Source organism: Crassostrea angulata, chromosome 7 (assembly GCF_025612915.1).
Source record: "Crassostrea angulata isolate pt1a10 chromosome 7, ASM2561291v2, whole genome shotgun sequence".
In the NCBI taxonomy this organism is placed as follows: domain Eukaryota; kingdom Metazoa; phylum Mollusca; class Bivalvia; order Ostreida; family Ostreidae; genus Magallana; species Magallana angulata.
The window spans coordinates 11,009,158-11,026,407 of NC_069117.1; the positions used below are offsets into that span (position 1 = coordinate 11,009,158).

At 34.4% G+C, this 17,250-nt stretch overlaps 2 protein-coding genes across 2 annotated transcripts; one reads left to right on the forward strand and one right to left on the reverse strand.

The window, feature by feature from the left end:
- Positions 1-4,366: 4,366 nt before the first annotated feature.
- LOC128155638 (protein zwilch homolog) lies at positions 4,367-6,573 on the reverse strand. The gene is made up of 2 exons (XM_052817449.1): positions 5,655-6,573; positions 4,367-5,418 (listed from the first exon to the last, which is right to left on the reverse strand). Exons 1-2 carry the CDS (start codon positions 6,529-6,531, stop codon positions 4,487-4,489), a joined length of 1,809 nt encoding a protein of 602 aa, XP_052673409.1. The 5' UTR covers positions 6,532-6,573; the 3' UTR covers positions 4,367-4,486.
- Positions 6,574-6,786: 213 nt separating this feature from the next.
- Positions 6,787-17,019, forward strand: LOC128155639 (exosome complex component RRP43-like). Its single transcript, XM_052817450.1, has 11 exons — positions 6,787-6,886; positions 10,406-10,442; positions 11,293-11,356; positions 11,660-11,733; positions 12,261-12,306; positions 12,540-12,645; positions 12,763-12,808; positions 13,419-13,515; positions 14,024-14,144; positions 16,648-16,751; positions 16,886-17,019. The coding sequence occupies exons 1-11, from the start codon at positions 6,840-6,842 to the stop codon at positions 16,996-16,998; spliced, it is 855 nt and encodes a 284-aa protein (XP_052673410.1). The 5' UTR covers positions 6,787-6,839; the 3' UTR covers positions 16,999-17,019.
- Positions 17,020-17,250: the final 231 nt, after the last annotated feature.

Below are 17,250 nucleotides of genomic sequence, written 5' to 3' on the forward strand. Positions count from 1 at the left end.
TCAGTGCTACTTAATATTATGGTTATACACTTCTGAATCATATATGATCGGTTTAACTATGTTTTACAGCTGTGAAATACTAACGTTATAGTTTTCTGTCCGTAAAGTATAGTTTACAGCCGATAAACCTAATTCATCGACTGCGACAGTATGATTAGCTCATTTTTATGAATTTAACATACCATACCTATAGACTGTTTGTAAATATGTTATGTATATATACCTCTGTTTTAGTATGAATTTATCATACACGGTTAAATTTTGACATTTGAGAAAGTAACAGAATTGAAAGCTACCTACTCTTCTTTAACAAAAAAAAAAAAAAAGTCACATGCAGCAAGTCTGTTCGACTGATTTGTAGTTCTACCGTTTGGTGTCGCACTTTCTATATAATCAAGATATGCATATAATTGCTCTCTGAATACATAAATCAATTATTTTAATTGTAAATATCAAGAAAAAAACTCGTCATTACGTTATTACCAGAAAATATCTCGTATTTAAGAAATTTTCCTACATGTGACACGATGAATTTGATGATATTAGTGCTTCAGAAAAATGTTGTTCAAGTAGAACATGTACCATTTCATTCAACTGCCCTGTAAAAGCATTCAAGTTTATTCTTTTTCTGAGTCAATCATGCGGTCTGTTGAAGGCACACATTCTGACAAATTTATAAGGTTTAGAGAATGCAGTCATTTACTGGTACTCGTTTTCAATGATATCTTGTCACTCGTTACGGCGGAGTCACAGCCATACATGACAAGGCTAGTATATGTAAGTAATAGGGGAATTAATACGATGTTAAAAGGTTGATAATTGGATCATTGAAGTCAATCTGTCACATTCCATGTAACTTTCATGCTCTTTTGAATTCCAAGAGCGGATCCAGAACATTTTTCCAGTGGAGGGGGGGTTAAATTCAGATGCATATACATGTATATTAAATTCTAATTTTTTCCGAGGGTGGGGGTGTGGACATTTTTTATTTTCTTGTTAAAGATTAAAAAAACTGAAAAAACATACAACTTTTAATAAAAAGAATTCAAGGTGTATGTGATTTTCCTTGGCGTATGCAATGAAAATTAATTACATGTACTATATGAAAATATTAATTATACAACATAATAATTCAGATTTATCTTTCACTTGCGAAATCATATTTTCAGAAGACATTTTTAATAGATCTATCAAATGAAGTTATAGGTGTAATGCAGCCCATTTCTTCAAAATACCAAACATACGTCTTGGCAGGACGATAAATAAATACAAACAAAATTTTCAAACAAGCGATTGTTAAATAAATATATTTTCATTTAAACATTTACAATACAAATACAATGAGTTCTTAAGCTAGATGTACTAACTTTTCAATAATTTCATCTTTCCTGTCAGTTCTAAACACTACCCCGTTGAAAGCAAAAAAGAAAAAAATAATAAATTCAAAATTTCTCCTAAACCTACACCTGTAGGTGACAGAATTCACTTCGGACAGACCTTTCAACCATGTGAACAACAAACCAGGCACGTAGCATCGTTTTGAAAGTGGGGGGGGGGGGGGGGGGCCCAGACTCATCCAAAAAATTTTGACAAGCAAAAAAAAAAAAAAAAAAAAAGGAAAATGTTATGTTTCTAAAATCTTCAAAATCCTAATCCGGGGGGGGGGCTGGCTTACTATATAACTTCAATTTCACTTCTCATTTCCTTATTTTCATATCATTTTCTTACATACTCCCAAAAAAGTGGGGGGGGGGCAACTCTATGATAACTCCATTTTTTATATGTAAATTTTAAAAAATTTGTTGCTGCGAGAAAAAGTGGGGGGGGGGGGGGGGGGGGGGGGGGGGGGGCCAGGCCCCCCCTGATGCTACGTGCCTGCAAACCTTTATTTTCTTAGGAGAGTTCTCCATAATTTCAATCTTATCAACTAAGGGATTACCTAATACTACTTTTTGTCATACTTCGACATTGGTCCTATTAATTCTGGACCTGATAGTTGCAATTCAACATGTTTGTAAGTTAAAAAAAATAAACATTGTTTATCTCATAGAGACATGGAATCACCTTTATGAGTCTACCATTTTCCTATTACATATGAAAATCAAACTTAATGCTCTATATTAAAATATCGTATTGCATGGTATGACACAATATCGTATCATATCATAGGATACAATATTGTATCATGTAATATGTACAATTTCATATAAAATAATACTTTACAATATTGTATTATGATATAATACAATAATATATCATATGATAGAATATTGTATCATATGATAGAACAATGTATCATTTGATACGATATTGTATTACGATTTGATACAATATTGTCATATGATATGAATAGAAAAGGTATAATGATATGATGTTTTATCATATATCTTACCATATATCAGTTGATACATACAATATCATTTCTTATCTTACAATTGTATCATTTCATGATACAAATTTTAAACAATATCACAATACATGATTCAACATCGTATCACATCATATGATACAATATACTATCATATTATATAATATAGTTGCATCATTTCATATAAAAATGATACAATATAGGATCATATCATTTGATGCAATATTGTATTAATACAATATCATATACTTTATATTTGGTCTAGTATTATAACTAACCTCCTGTTAAATTGCAGGGAGATCATGCATATTCCAAACATCGTCAGTACAATATATACTTCCCCTTGAGCATTATAAAGTCATTCTATAAGTACAAATGTATTATGACATCAGGTTTAAAACCCAAATTGAAATTTGTAACATTGTTATAAAACGCTCGATTTTTATTGTTTATTCATTTTGTGTCGGTTAGTGAAATATATTTTTTACATGGTTTGTAGTTGACCTAATAATTGGTTTATACGTGGTCAGTAAATTCCATATGCTGCAAGAGTGGAGCTTCCGAGTCTCCGGATGAAATTTACTAACTCGAGCTCTGCTCTTCCCCATGGAATTTACTGATCATGTATAAGCCATATTTGGTCAACTACAAACCATGTAACTAACATACAGTCAAACCTCGTTATCTCAAACTAGATGGGCCTGGTTAAAAACTCCGAGATATCCAAGTATTTGAAATATCAAGGGTAAAATGCTAAAAATATAAGTGATTGGGACTTACAAATCACTTTGACATAGCTGTATGATACGATAAGGTACTGTACAATTCATGCAGTATCATAGGAATATGAATCATATATTAACAATCACTTCCATCAAGCAAGTCGAGTGAGGTAGGACCAGGTTTTCTACACATCCTTGATAAAGGAGATCAGGCTCTGTATCTGAAGCTAGCCTTCTGTTTCATCCCAACAAACCTATAAAATTTAAGCAATCCACAAAAATTGGCCCCACAAATTTTAATGATTCCACAGTAACATGAACTATGAAAGTTGGTCACGACAGCATTTTCTGCCTCTGAAGCTAGCTCTATGTTACACATCCATGGTTACCGTTATGTTTATATTAACTGTGCAAGTCTGTTTGGATTTACCAGGACTTCATTAGGTAACCAGCTCCAAGACCCTAACACAATGTGAATTGTTCTGAAATCTTAAGCCTGCTTAAACAACTGGATAATCAACATCACTCTCTGTATCTGAAGCAAGTTCTTTGATTCATTCATATAATTAAATTGCATGGAAGCACACCATATAGAAAACCAAGTAGTGGATGGAAGTGTTCATTTTAATTACATGTAGATTGAAATGTGACCTGCTCCAAAATCCATATCCTCCTCCAGTATCTGACACCCATAGGTCAGATTCAGCATCAAGGCCTGTCAAATGCATTAGTATTGCAAGATGCATCCTCAATTCAAGTTTGGTGAAGATAGAACCAATAATAATTCAGGTATGACCATCAAAGGGCACCTGCTCCAAAAACTTTAACCTTATAAAGAATAAAAACCTGTATCAAAGCACATCAAGTGCATAAGTACATATGTACTACAAAGTGTACCACCCATACAAGTTTGGTGAATAGGACCAGTTATAACTATTTATAACTTGGATATGGCCATCAAAGGGCATCTGCTTCAAAAACTTTTAACACCTCCCGCATATGAAATTTATGGCCCATTGTCCAGATGCCGCATCAAAGTCTGTTAACAACGCACCATCCATGCAAATTCGGTGATAATAGGACAAGTAATAACTTAGATCCAGGACCTGCTCCAAAAACTTTAACCAGGTCTGGACACCATGGTATTGCATAAGCTCTCCTCGACTTGATCTCATTAAGCTAATAGTAATAACATTAACTAACAGGTAGTAACATATAAATTTGCAAATGAAAACAATTCACCCCACCTTTTTTTACATAAAAATATTGTACAACATACATATATAAATTTAATAGTAATTGCATTATAAATAAATGTATCGTCATATACATTATTAAACATACTGGTATTTTGATCCAGAATATATTTTCTGAATGTTGCACTGTCAAATCTGATCTACAGTACAGACACTCTGTCCTCGAGTCGAATTACATAGTAAAGTCTGTCTCTAAAATCTTCACTGCCTGTTTCTGGTACATTTTCAGATGCTGAGCTCCATCCAACATGAGGAAAGGGGTTTTCCTCTGCCAAAACAATTTTTGTTGTTTCTGTGGCATTTTGCACTGGTTTGGAGAATTCCATCTGCCACAAACAAGGGGCACAGTTTTCAATCATTGACTTTATTTGCGAGGTTGGGACAGGAAAATCAAATAAATGCTTTTCATTGACAGAGTTGTTTTCATAATATTTCAGCATTTGGATGGCCACAGAGTTCAAAGTTTGCATGGAGAGCTTTAGGAACATTCCCAGCATGACTGACATCTCTATCACATGATGCAGTTTCTCCAACGAGGCTAATCTCTGGGACAATGGCTCTTCAGTTTGTACAAAGGACTCAATATTCCCTAACACAACCAGCTCTGTTGAAAGGAAAGCATGGACATAATCCTGTCGCAATTTTTCCAAGCCTATTTCAGCCAGTAGCTGAATGGCATAAATTCCGCCAGCTAAATTTGGCATTCTGAGTTTCCCTGCGCAGGCTTCTCTTACCAGCTGAGCAATAACGGTGTTATTTTTTCTGTGAACCATGGGATAGAATTCGCCATTACTAAGGACTGCAAAAACATATTTCAGTGCCTCCTCCAGCTCACTGTATGATGTGCACTGAATAAGGATGTTCCACAGATGATCAGTAAAGTCCAGGTCTTTCCGTCGATCAAAAGAAAGCGTATCTAGTCCAAGGACTTCTGACATCTCATTTTGGGGTGGTTCCTTCTCAGTTTTAGCGGCATCCCCCAGCTTTAACCTTTCAATCAGCATCTTCAGCTGCTCAAGAATTGGTGTATTGCCCTCATCTGCCAACCAAAGAATTTCTCCTGTTTCCAACCCTACAAAACAGATCATTCAAATTAATATATGAAATACCAGAAAGGAAAATATTCCTGCTTTATGACAATGCAATAAAATCTTTCGGAAAAAAATCATCCACACAAAACGGAAAAGGCTCTGTTATTTTCTCCCCCATAGATTCTTGTTATAATTGTCTTTTGAGAAATAAATCATATTACTTGAGTTTTCTTTTTTTAAATGGAAATTTTTGACAGGAAAAAAATTATTACATTACCATTAACAAATGATCGTAGCATTTCCAACTCCCGGTAAAATCCATGTGCTGTAGACCTCTCATCACCAGACATAACTTGGGCAAGGATGTGGGCTTGAGATTCAAGAGGGGGAGACTGCAATACCGCCGTACAAATGGGCTTGGACCATTTAATTTCTACAACCAAAGAACCAGCAAAATCCTGCTCATTGCTAATTATCTCCTGTAATAGTTTCCCCATCATGTCATATCTTGCCTTGTATTTCATTTGTTTCTCCACAGTCTTCATATTATGGATCTTTGGAAAATGGACATTCTTCGGCTCCGGGCAGGATACCTTAATGACTGTTGACTTCAGACATTGTTCTTCTCGAGACAGCATTAGACAGGAAGTGTGCTTTCGGTCTTTACCATCACTGAAAATAAGGATGGGGGGCCAGCTCTTTCCATCTGATGCAAGGCTGTATAAGGATGCCACCACTTTTGTCTTGTTGAATGGAATTCCCAGTTTAGTCAGAGAAGTCTTGAAGAAATGCTCTTTATTTACTTGGAAGGCAACAGGGGATTCTATATCCGACAAATCTGCATATTCTTGCATCTTCAGAGGTGAGCCTTGCGTTACGTCATAGCTATTCATCTGCATCCTGTTTTTATTGCTTATTGATGATTCCTGTGGTAGATATTCTGAGATGTCGGGATCGGCCACAACCATACTGCCAGGTTTTTGGGCTACAATGATTGGCAATGGAACAGCCATTAAAGTCCCTACGCCAGCTAAACGAGGGTCTTTCCCATTTGAAATATAAACATATTCCACATCTTGCAATATCGTGTCAACACTTTCTGGGCTTAGTTTTGACAGGAAACTTCCAAACTCAGTTACATTTTGACTGTCCATTTCTATCACTTTTATATTTGGCGGGAGCGTAATATGAAAAATATATGTAGACCTAAAATTTCCGGCGTTGAGACAGTTTAAAGTGGAGTCAAGAAATCTTTCTAAAATAATTTTAAAAAATATTTAATTCATTATTTTTTAATGCAATTTAAGAATTTAATTGCAGAATTGCCATTTGATGGTTTATATTTAAGATAATCATAAGCGCGATATCTGAAATTTTACTTGTTGCGAATACGGAATTTTTTCATAGCAGGGACTCACAAAAAAAGGGAACCAGCTCAAAATTTACCCAATCAAATTAGACGATGCAAGAAGAGTTTGGTATAACAACAAAGATGGCGGAAGATTTCAGGTTGCACATGTTTTATTGTCAATTTTTGTATACATGAGTAATTTGTATTAAAATTAAGATTTAAGTAGGATGTTAGTGAGTCTACAACTTGGTTGCATCATTACTTGGAATTTTAGATCGGACATATTTTACAAAATGCGAAAAAGACTTAATAGAATATCCTCGGAGGTCCATGAGTCGTTACCCTAAGAATGTCGGTCATTTTAATCACTTTATTAAAATTGTGACACTAAATTATTTATAACATACCTAAAGCACTTCTATTTCTGCGTAAAACTTTACACTGTTTTCATTATTTTTTTCATTTCATAAATAAATAAGTGGGCAGTGAAAGCACCAATGAAGCGGAGACGGCCATTTTGAAACCTGGTCCTAGAGTCGTGACGTCAGATATAAACAAAACTATAAGGCCAAAGCAATCTAAACATTCGTTTATAATGGACAATACTAACAACAATGAATTGCACAGTATAAAAAATTATGAAAATACATTTAACAATATTTAAAACTCTATTTAATTATAACAAATTGAATAATTTAAATAAACAGTAACACAATAAATCTATAAAAATAATGGAACAAATTTGATAACAGTTAATAATGTAAATCCATCTTTTGAATTGATTTGATATGTTCTATTTATAAAGTATAATTGACAACAGATTTAACAATGCAATATTGGATAGTTGTATTAAAACAATATGATCACTCTTCTGTACAGTGAGGACAGAAGAAGGAGTCATTCCTCCTAACAAATCTGACAGGTGAGCAGTAAATTAAATGAACCCAGTGGTTGCATCTGTCACATTGTGCCCATTTAGTAAACACTAAAGAAACACAATTTCTGATCTGTTCTGGCTGCCATCTGTGACAAATGCAACAAAGCTTTGACGGATCAATGTTCTCAGTGTCACTGTCTGAATCACTGATGGCATCATCGGAAATCAAATTTATAGCCGATGGTCCTGGTTGTTGAGTCTCGTCAACAAAAACAATTTTCTTCTTAGGTTCAGCTTTCTTCACACTAGTTGAATTTCTTTTCCCATGTGATCCTTTCTGATTTCTTTCATGCTCCACCATTTTTTCAATTACTCCATCAGAAATTTCCTTCCCTGCCACTATCTTACTCAATGTTTTTCTCTCCTTGGTAACTGGCTCACTCTTTATTTCCTTCAAGTGTTTCTCTTTGTTCACTAATTCCATTACAAAACCTCCATTATCTTCCTCATTGTCTAAATTTTCCGCATCTTCATGTGTATTCTTTTCACTTGGTGTTGTGTTTGTAATAGGGCTAATTTGTTTAAACACCTCTGCTGGAGCCAGATATTCCATTCTGATCGCTTCAGGATTCAAAGGGTAGATACCTGATTTCCTGAATCCAGACTGAATATTTTCTGGAGAAAGTGCTCTAGTGTATGCCTTGCCAGCAACCTCACATACATTGTATCTGGTAATGGTAGCAGAGGACTCCCTCATCAATTTGTGGCACAGGTTGTTGTATATTTTCTCCAAGGGACCATAGCAAGAGACATCCATGGGCTGCAAGATGTGACTAGTATGTGCAGGTAAAATGAAGATAGTGATGCCCTGCTCTTTTGCCCATTCTATCAGATCAACAGAAACATGGGAGCGATGTCCATCCAAAAGTAAAAGAACCTTTTGATTGTCACTTCGTGGTACAAACTTCAAGAAATGGTTTTCTAAATATTCGCGGAATATAACACAATTTGACCAACCTGTTTCACTCACAGTCCCACTGGTTCCAGGAGATGCCCCATTTAATAACTCTGGTCTCATCCGCTTCCCTGGGAAAATAAAAAATGGTGGTATGGCAACCCCACTGGCACTTCCTCCTCCAAGACTGGTAATAGTTTTCCCCCGACCAGATGTGACAGCCTGTGGGCAGTATGTTGAATCACTCACAACTGAAGGGGGTTTGTGATCAATTGATATGCCCTTTTCATCTACATTGTAAATCAAATGAGGCTTGTCATGCATGTTGTGTGTTGAAAGGGTTTTTTCAAGATTCTTAAAGTACCCAGCAACTGTTTCTTTTGATGCCATCTTCGCTCGGGCATGTTCAAGCCCTCTTGGCTGAAGAGATTTAGTTCTGGCCATCTTTTAAGGAACCCCCTCATCCATTTCATGGTAAATGGTTTATCCATAGTTCTCTTCCCAAGGTGTACAGCATACTCAGATGCAATATTTACACACTCCTGTCGGGTGTAACCATACCCATAAGCTGCCATCGTCTTAAAATGTTGAACTAGGTTTGCCTCTTCAAAGCATTCCAGCACTGGGCTCTTCCCAAAAACTGCTGTCTCAGGATCCACTTTTTGAAGAACTCTATCTCTTAGAGTGGTGTCTGGCACTTGAAATATTTTTGATGCCTTTTTCACTGACATTTGATTTTCTTTCACCATTCTATAAGCATTTGTTAGAGCTGATGGAGAATATAACCTGTATTTTTTCTTTTTTGACGTGGGATTAACCTAACAAAAACACAAAAACAAAATAAAAAGGCTATAAGGAACTTTACTTCTTGTAACTAAAAATTATCTTTGTTTGGCCTTAAACATTCCAATCAGATCACATGACTTTCATTGACTGGATGTCAACAAAGGAGACAACCCCTGTTATATTCTTAAATTTTGGGTTTAAACGTGTATTTGACCATTTTCATTTGTGACTTTATTTGGTATTAAGTGATCTTAGCAAATAGTTGAAGATAAAAATTAAAATAAAAAATATTACCTGTTTTGACCGCATTGTCGGCTGCTGTATAGTAAAAAGTGACGTCACATATCGTAGTAAATTTTTTCTCAAGAAATGCGCAGCCTCGAACCAAATCTCGCGAGATACGCGAAGAAAACAAAAGGGACACGACTCTAGGACCGTGACGAATTTAGGACCTCCGACGATATATGTCGATGCACTCTGCCAGTAGATATGGCCACTAGACTAACCCTAATCCTAACCCTAACCCTAGACTAACCCTAATCCTAACCCCTAATCCTATAACCCTATCCCTAAACTAACCCTAACCCAAACCTAACTCTGTTTTGTAACCAATGTTACCAGTAACCACTGTATCCTGTCACAAGTACATCAAAGTTTGAAAATCATTCATAATCAAACATTGTTACTGATGTAACCAATGTTACTGGTTACAAATAGAAAGGGGTAAAAGTCAGGACTAATTTCTGGCCATATATGTCTGCCAGTTAACAACTATAAACAAGTAAATTATATCAGGTTGGACAACATTTCTTTTTTTTAAGCCATATAACTTTATTAGATATCGCATGATCTGTGTCATTGATTCAGCTGAAAAATTAAAATTCTGATATACATTCTGTAATAGTTTGCCATAGACTGATAGAGTATTTATTAAACATAGGGCACATAGGCACAAAACTTAACCTCCTGCCTGCTGGTACACAGTGTGCATATTAAACCTTAATTTTTTTATTATTATATCATAAATTTTTTTTTATTATTATATCTTATTATTTACAGAACTGCAAGACCAAAAGAATATTATCGAAAATTTTTGGTAAGTATAAAGTATCAATAAAGAAAATTGACATGGATATATATGGATAGTTGGATACCATGATATCTTTCATTAATAACTACAGAATATACAAATGTAGGTATTACTGACATTGTTAACTTTTATTTAAAATACATGACCCCCATAAGCAGGTTCTGTCAATTTTTACAACAACAGTAAGGTTTTATATCTTGCAACGCATGAACCATTTTTACAAAGACAGCATAATTTTTGTGTACCATATACTGGTATTTGTATGTTTCCATTTCATTACCTCTAGACAGAGAGTAAAACTAAGAAAAATATCATGTTGTCTTTTATTTGTTTGCTACACATTTGGTTTTGTCATCCTTATGTTGTATAAATAATTTGATTGTGTCTTCAAGTGAAACATATATCTGTGTATTGTCAAACCTGTTATTTTTCTCAAATTTTGCACATTGATTGAGAAAGTTGGATCTTTGTGAAAATTACTACATATATACAGTACTTAATGAATCCGAACATATATCATATACAGTATTGAACATAAGATTCTTTATTTTTCCATATATTAATCATGTAGGTATAAGTGATGAAATCAATTGATAAATACTAAATATCATACTTAGGACCTTGTAAAATAAACTTAATATGAACATTGCAAACACTCTAACTAAGTGAAATATGAAAAAATAGCAATAGAGTAATACAATGTATTCTGTTCTACCAAAAACTTGAAAGAGTAAGAAGTTATAATATAATTTATTTTTCATTCTATCTCTATTAACGATACATGTATTGTTCTATGCAGTCAAACTCCTTCGTAAATGCCTGGGTTGTAGATTGATATTATTATATTTTTAAACAGGAACAAGAAGTTCGACCAGATGGGAGAGAGCTGGGGGAGACACGTACAACAGTCATCAATGTCGGTACGACTTCAAAATATTTCTTTCTTTTGGGTTGCATAGACTTTCTCCTGAATTATTCTATTTCCATTAAAGTTGTCACATTTTGTCTTTCTGTGTAAAACATGAGAATTTAAGCTTCATTTTGATTTATTAAGAATAATGAGAATGTGTGTTTGAATCATGCTATGACTAGAATAAAATCCAAATATCATATATATGTATTCATTTTACCAATTTTGTTTGGAAAGCACAAGTTGAAAGATGAAATGATATGTGAATACATGTATGTGTACTTATGTGTAATTATTCCTCTGCTACTTGCAGGATGTTTGTCCACTGCTAATGGATCAGCGCTGGTAAAAATGGGAAATACAACAGTAATGTGTGGAATCAAAGCTGTGAGTACCAGTATTCATTTCCTTCAGATACTGTTCTCCACTTAGACTTCTCATATTGGTAGGATTAAATTCTTAACTCTGGGTCTTTGTTACAAGTTGATAATTAACTCTTACATTGTAAGATGTCACAACATACCGGTACATGAAGCTAGACTTTTATTAGTGAACTAAGATTTTCTTGCTCTTTCAGTATGAATTGAAATATCCACTTGCAAACTGTCCCATATTATACTTACCAATACCTTCATCCTAACATTTGAAAAAATGTACAAAGTAGCAATTTCATACCAGTTTAAACCTGTAATAGTGAACACCGAAGGTTTAGGTAGACTGAATTTAAGGTCAATCTATATGTACCATTTGATTAAGGTGTTGTGACAGTATGTTGTCTGTGTGATAACTTCTAAATTGGAATAACAAAAACAGTTTATTGCTAATTTGAACATGAACTGTTATACTTCTTGCTATATAATTGTGTCCACAATTTTTGTTATAAAATTTGATTCACACATCTTTTTTTTTTCAAGGAATGTGCAAAACCAAAAACAGAAGAACCTGCACTTGGATTCATTGGTATGTCAACGAAGCAGTTCCTGTTCTAGTTTTGATTCTCATTATTATATTTTCCTTTGGACAAAGGAGGGTATTCTTCTCCACTTGTTGGTAGATCAAGTGTTATACAAGTACATGCATGGATACCCTTTTTACAATGATCATATGGGAAATATATATGTATCTAAAAAAATTCCAGCTTTCCTTTATTTTGTATAAGATGAAGTACCAGGGTATTTTCCTTTTAATTATAGTTCCAAACGTAGAGTTGTCCCCCATGTGTTCACCACAGTTTCGCCCGGGAATGCCAGGAGAACAGGCCCGAGTGCTGAGTCAGTTTATGCTGGAAGTCATGAAAAAGTAAAATTGGTTGAAATTTTTACAAGCCACCCAAAATAGTTATTGTTTAAAGTGGTAGGGTATGAGTACAGATTAACTGATTATTAATGCCAAAATTATATGTTGCATTTTTTTCAGCTCAAATTGCATTGATGTCAAGAAATTGTGTATTAAGCCTGGCAGAGTAAGTTTTTATCATAGATATCAAACAACACATTTTCATTGGAGAAAAAAGTCTTTAACTTGTACATGTACCTGTTAACAAAACACATAAACGAAGCTGTAAACAGGAATAAATTTTCTGCCACTGGCAAAGAATTTATTTTTTCTGTGCCACCAAGTCACTTTTGAATTTTTTCAATCGGCTCACTTTTAATATTGTGGGTGTTGAATGTTTGAAAAAGCTACATTTTCTCAAATCATTATAACTTACATATTCTTGAAATGAAAAAAAAAATTGAAGCAGTTGTCGTGTAATAAATGTGATGTTGTACTAAATGTGATGTTATGTACTCAGATAACTCTAGGTGTCAGATGTCTAGTACTAAATGTGATGTGGCCTTGTTTTTAGTACTAAATGTGATGTGGCCTTGTTTTTAATACTAAATGTGATGTGGCCCAGTTGTTAGTACTAAATGTGATGTGGCCATGTGGTTAGTACATGTACTAAAATGTGACTTGGCCCCGTTTTTAGTACTAAATGTGATGTGGCCCCATTTTTAGTACTTAATGTGATGTTATGTACTCTTTGTGTCAGATGTCTAGTACTAAATGTGATGTGGCCCTGTTTTCAGTTGGTGTGGACCTTGTATTGTGACATAGTGTGCCTGGACTACGGTGGAAATGTCACAGATGCCTGTGTTTTGTCATTGCTGGCAGCCCTCAATAATAGTAAGACTCATGCTTCTGCATTCAATGCAGGCAACAGCATATTTCTTGATTTAATATTTATTCAAAAGTTAAAAATGTGAGTACAATCCAGCTGGCAAGTACCTATTCATGCACATCCATGTACTAGATATAACTGATTGCTACATTGTGAAATCAGTTACTAGGATAAATGGGAAAATTATAGTTTTTAAAGTTCTTCTTTATAAGTTCATTGTTAATGTATAATATACTCCTACACCTGATGAATTATCAACCTTTAACCATGGTGAAAAAGAAACAATTTTTTGTTAGACATGAATTAAATATACAGTTGAACTTGATATTTGAACACTGATACCTTGAATACAATAAAAATGTCAAAGTGATTTGTAAGTCCCAACAACTTATTTTTTAAGTATTTTACCCTTAATATCTCGAATACTTGGATATCTCGAAGTTTTTAAACAGTCCCATCCAGTTCGAGATAACGAAGTTTGACTCTAATAAGTTAATTGAATCTTTTCCCCAGCTGTTTTACCAAATGTGGTATTGAATAAAGACACAGACAAATTTGAAGCTTTTCCTGATCAGTCCACAACATTACAGCTGCAGTCTAGTCCAGTGTCTTCCACATTCGCAATATTTGATGAGTAAGTTATATCTTGCCTAACTGTTCCTGTGAAAAGTTTTCAGAATCTTCATACATAAAGCTTTATTGTTATTATGTCAGCGTACATTTTTGATGCGATTTTTGGCTTAATTGACGATATCCATAAGTGATAATATTTGCAGGATATGTACGGTGGTTTCTATTTTTAGGTCACCTGAGTCACTATGTGACCTATAGCAATTGGTTTTCATATGCTTTCGTTCATCATTCATTACCAATTTTATATTTTTAATTTTTTCTTGAAGATTACAATGCGAATTGTTACAATTTTTGGTGTGAAGCTATGGTTAGAGGAATCTTAATTGTGAAATTCATGGTTCTACTACTCCCACACATGTGGAAAAATGCATTTTATTGATGTCCATGAAAACCTCTACCAAAATTGTGAAGTTCATGGCCCATGGGACAGGGGTTCAGGCCCTTGGGTGGGGCCAATATGGCCATATAGTAAAAATGTATTAAATCTTTGAAAATCTTCTTCTCTACTCCCATATATATTGTAGAAAAAATAAATGCACGGTTATGATGTCTATGAAGCCTTCTACCAAAATTGTTAAGTTCATGGCCCATGGGACAGGGGTTCAGGCCTTAAGGACAAATAATAAAAATGTATTAAATCTTAGAAAATTTTCTTTTCTATTCCCACACATGCTTCAGAAAAACTAAATACAAAATTACAATGTCCAAGAAGTCCATCAACTAAATTGTAAAATTCATGGTCCTTCAAACAGGGGTCAGGCCCAAGGGCGGGGCCAATATGGCCATATTATGAAAATATATGAAATCTTTAAAAGAAATCTTCTATACTCCCATATATACTGGTATTTGAGAAAAAATGCATGTTTATGATGTCCATGAAACCCTCTAGCAAAATTGTGAAATTCATGGCCCCAAGGTCAGGGGTTCAGGCCCTAGGGTGGGGCCAATATGACCATATAATAAAAATATATTAAATCTTAAGAGGTCTTCTTCTCTAGTCCATATATATTGGTATTTGAGAAAAACTAAATGCACGGTAATGATGTCCATGAAGTCCTCTCCCAAAATTGTGAAGTTCATGGTCTCTGGGTCAGGGGTTCAGGCCCTAGGGCCAGGCCAATATGGCCACATAGTAAATATGTATTGATTTGATATTTTTTTCTGTACTATCACTTTCACTGTTTGGGAGATAATAAGGGCCCCACCCTGCGGGCCCCTATAGTGATCAGTCTGTCTGTCCGTTCATCTGTCCGTCCATCTGAGATGGCTTGTCCGGAGCATATCTTCTCTCCCCTTGGCCCAATCTGGCTCATACTTCACCCACAAAGTGCTTTGGGTAAAAGGTGTGCAGTGAACCATGTTTCTAGGTCTAAGGTTAAGGTCTTAGCAGAATTATAAATAAAATCCTTGTCCGGTGCATATCTTCTCTCCCCTTGGTCCAATCTAGCTCATACTTCACTCATATAGTGTCTATGGTCATAGGGTGTGCAGTGTCTTTGAATAAAGTTTGTAGGTCAAGGGTCAAGGTCATATTGGACCATGCAAAAATCCTTTTTTCAGAACATATATACTTTCCACTTAGCCCTATTTGGCTCATACTTCAGTTAAAAAGAGCATGTGAATAATGGGTGTGTAGTGACCTTGAACCAATTTGTAAGATAAAAAGTGAAAATACAGTCGTTTTACTGGTAACGAATATTTGCCAGTATCGAATAAATTTTAGGAAAAATCTTGATGAAAGACGTAGTTAAGCTTTTAAAAAATCCTAGCTAGGTAATTATAATACAGAAATTATTTACCGAATTGTTTACAAATTAAAAAGGTGACCCATATATGAGCTGCCAGAAGTGCAAGGCAGAAAAAACGAAAGTGTGAAAAAAATTAAGCCTAACTATGAAAATAAGTTTGTTATTGACCCCTATTTGGTGAATAATTAGTCATTATAATCCATTTAATAAGATAGTGCATCATATTAAATAATAATGGAGCTTTGAATGAAATTACGAGTTCAAATAGTACCACTTGTAGTTTTCCTAGTTTCAGTTCACTGCGATTGAAGCATTATTTGGCTGGATATATTGATAGATATACGTGCAAAACAAAGGCAAATGACAATTACTTATCATCAATTACTATTATAGAGTGTTCTAGGAAAATGGAGGGGGTGTTGAAATTACTATCTCCGTAATTCATCCTTTATATTTTCGGAAGTTTGATACTACATTTTAGAAGGACAAAGAAATGTGATTTAAACAAAAAATAAAAACATTTGGAATTTCGATAATAATAGTCACATGCACGAGGAAACCGCATACTGAGGCATACATAAGGGGCAGAGATATGCCACCATACTATGCAGGATCAAGGCTTGTGATTTAAAAACTATTTTATCAGCAGCTGATATTTTTAATAGAATGATAGAATAAAACACAATTAGCGATACTTTGCTTGCATGAATTTCTGATTATTAATGTTTTGTTATTAATTTATTATTTTTATTTTAGTGAAATTTTGTTTGTCGACCCAACAGCTGAGGAAGAAAACCTGGCAACAGGCCAACTTACAATAGTTACAACAGATGATAAACTGTGTATGGTCCATAAGCCGGGTGTGTACAAGTAGATTTACAAAGGAATATATATATATAAGTAGATGTTAGTTTTATTAAGCAGCCGAGAACTCTGATTTTATTCCCATATTAATATCATGAAAACTTCATAAAAGTCAAATAAATCTTTGTAGGTGGTACCCCTCTTACAGACCAGCAGCTGTGTTTGTGTATTAAACAAGCCTTTGAAAGAACAAAAGAAGTTTTAAGACTTATTGATGATACAATATCAAGTGTTGAGAGGTAGTTAAATAAAGTGTGAATCATCTATTGCTTTGCCTTTTTTTTTTAAATCATGCTCGAAAAGCAGTTTGCCATTTGAACTTGCCAGTAAGAAAACTACCACATTTACAGTGCATTTTAATTGATACAATTTTTCAACCATTAAAAAGAACACTTTCTACAGCTTAAAGTGTGTTTAAACAACACTATAAATAAGGAAATATTGGCAAAACCATGAATCACATTAAGTATTCTTATATCAAATCCAATAATGGTA

Bases quoted from the DNA above. Each gene is read 5' to 3' on its own strand.
- LOC128155638 (XM_052817449.1), bottom strand. From the start codon at position 6,531: ATGGACAGTCAAAATGTAACTGAGTTTGGAAGTTTCCTGTCAAAACTA. The intron at 5,419-5,654 runs GTAATGTAATAA...TCTGTTTTGTAG, and splicing joins GCTACGATCATTTGTTAATG to GGTTGGAAACAGGAGAAATT.
- LOC128155639 (XM_052817450.1), top strand. From the start codon at position 6,840: ATGCAAGAAGAGTTTGGTATAACAACAAAGATGGCGGAAGATTTCAG. The intron at 6,887-10,405 runs GTTGCACATGTT...TATTATTTACAG, and splicing joins AAGATGGCGGAAGATTTCAG to AACTGCAAGACCAAAAGAAT. The intron at 11,357-11,659 runs GTACGACTTCAA...TGCTACTTGCAG, and splicing joins TACAACAGTCATCAATGTCG to GATGTTTGTCCACTGCTAAT.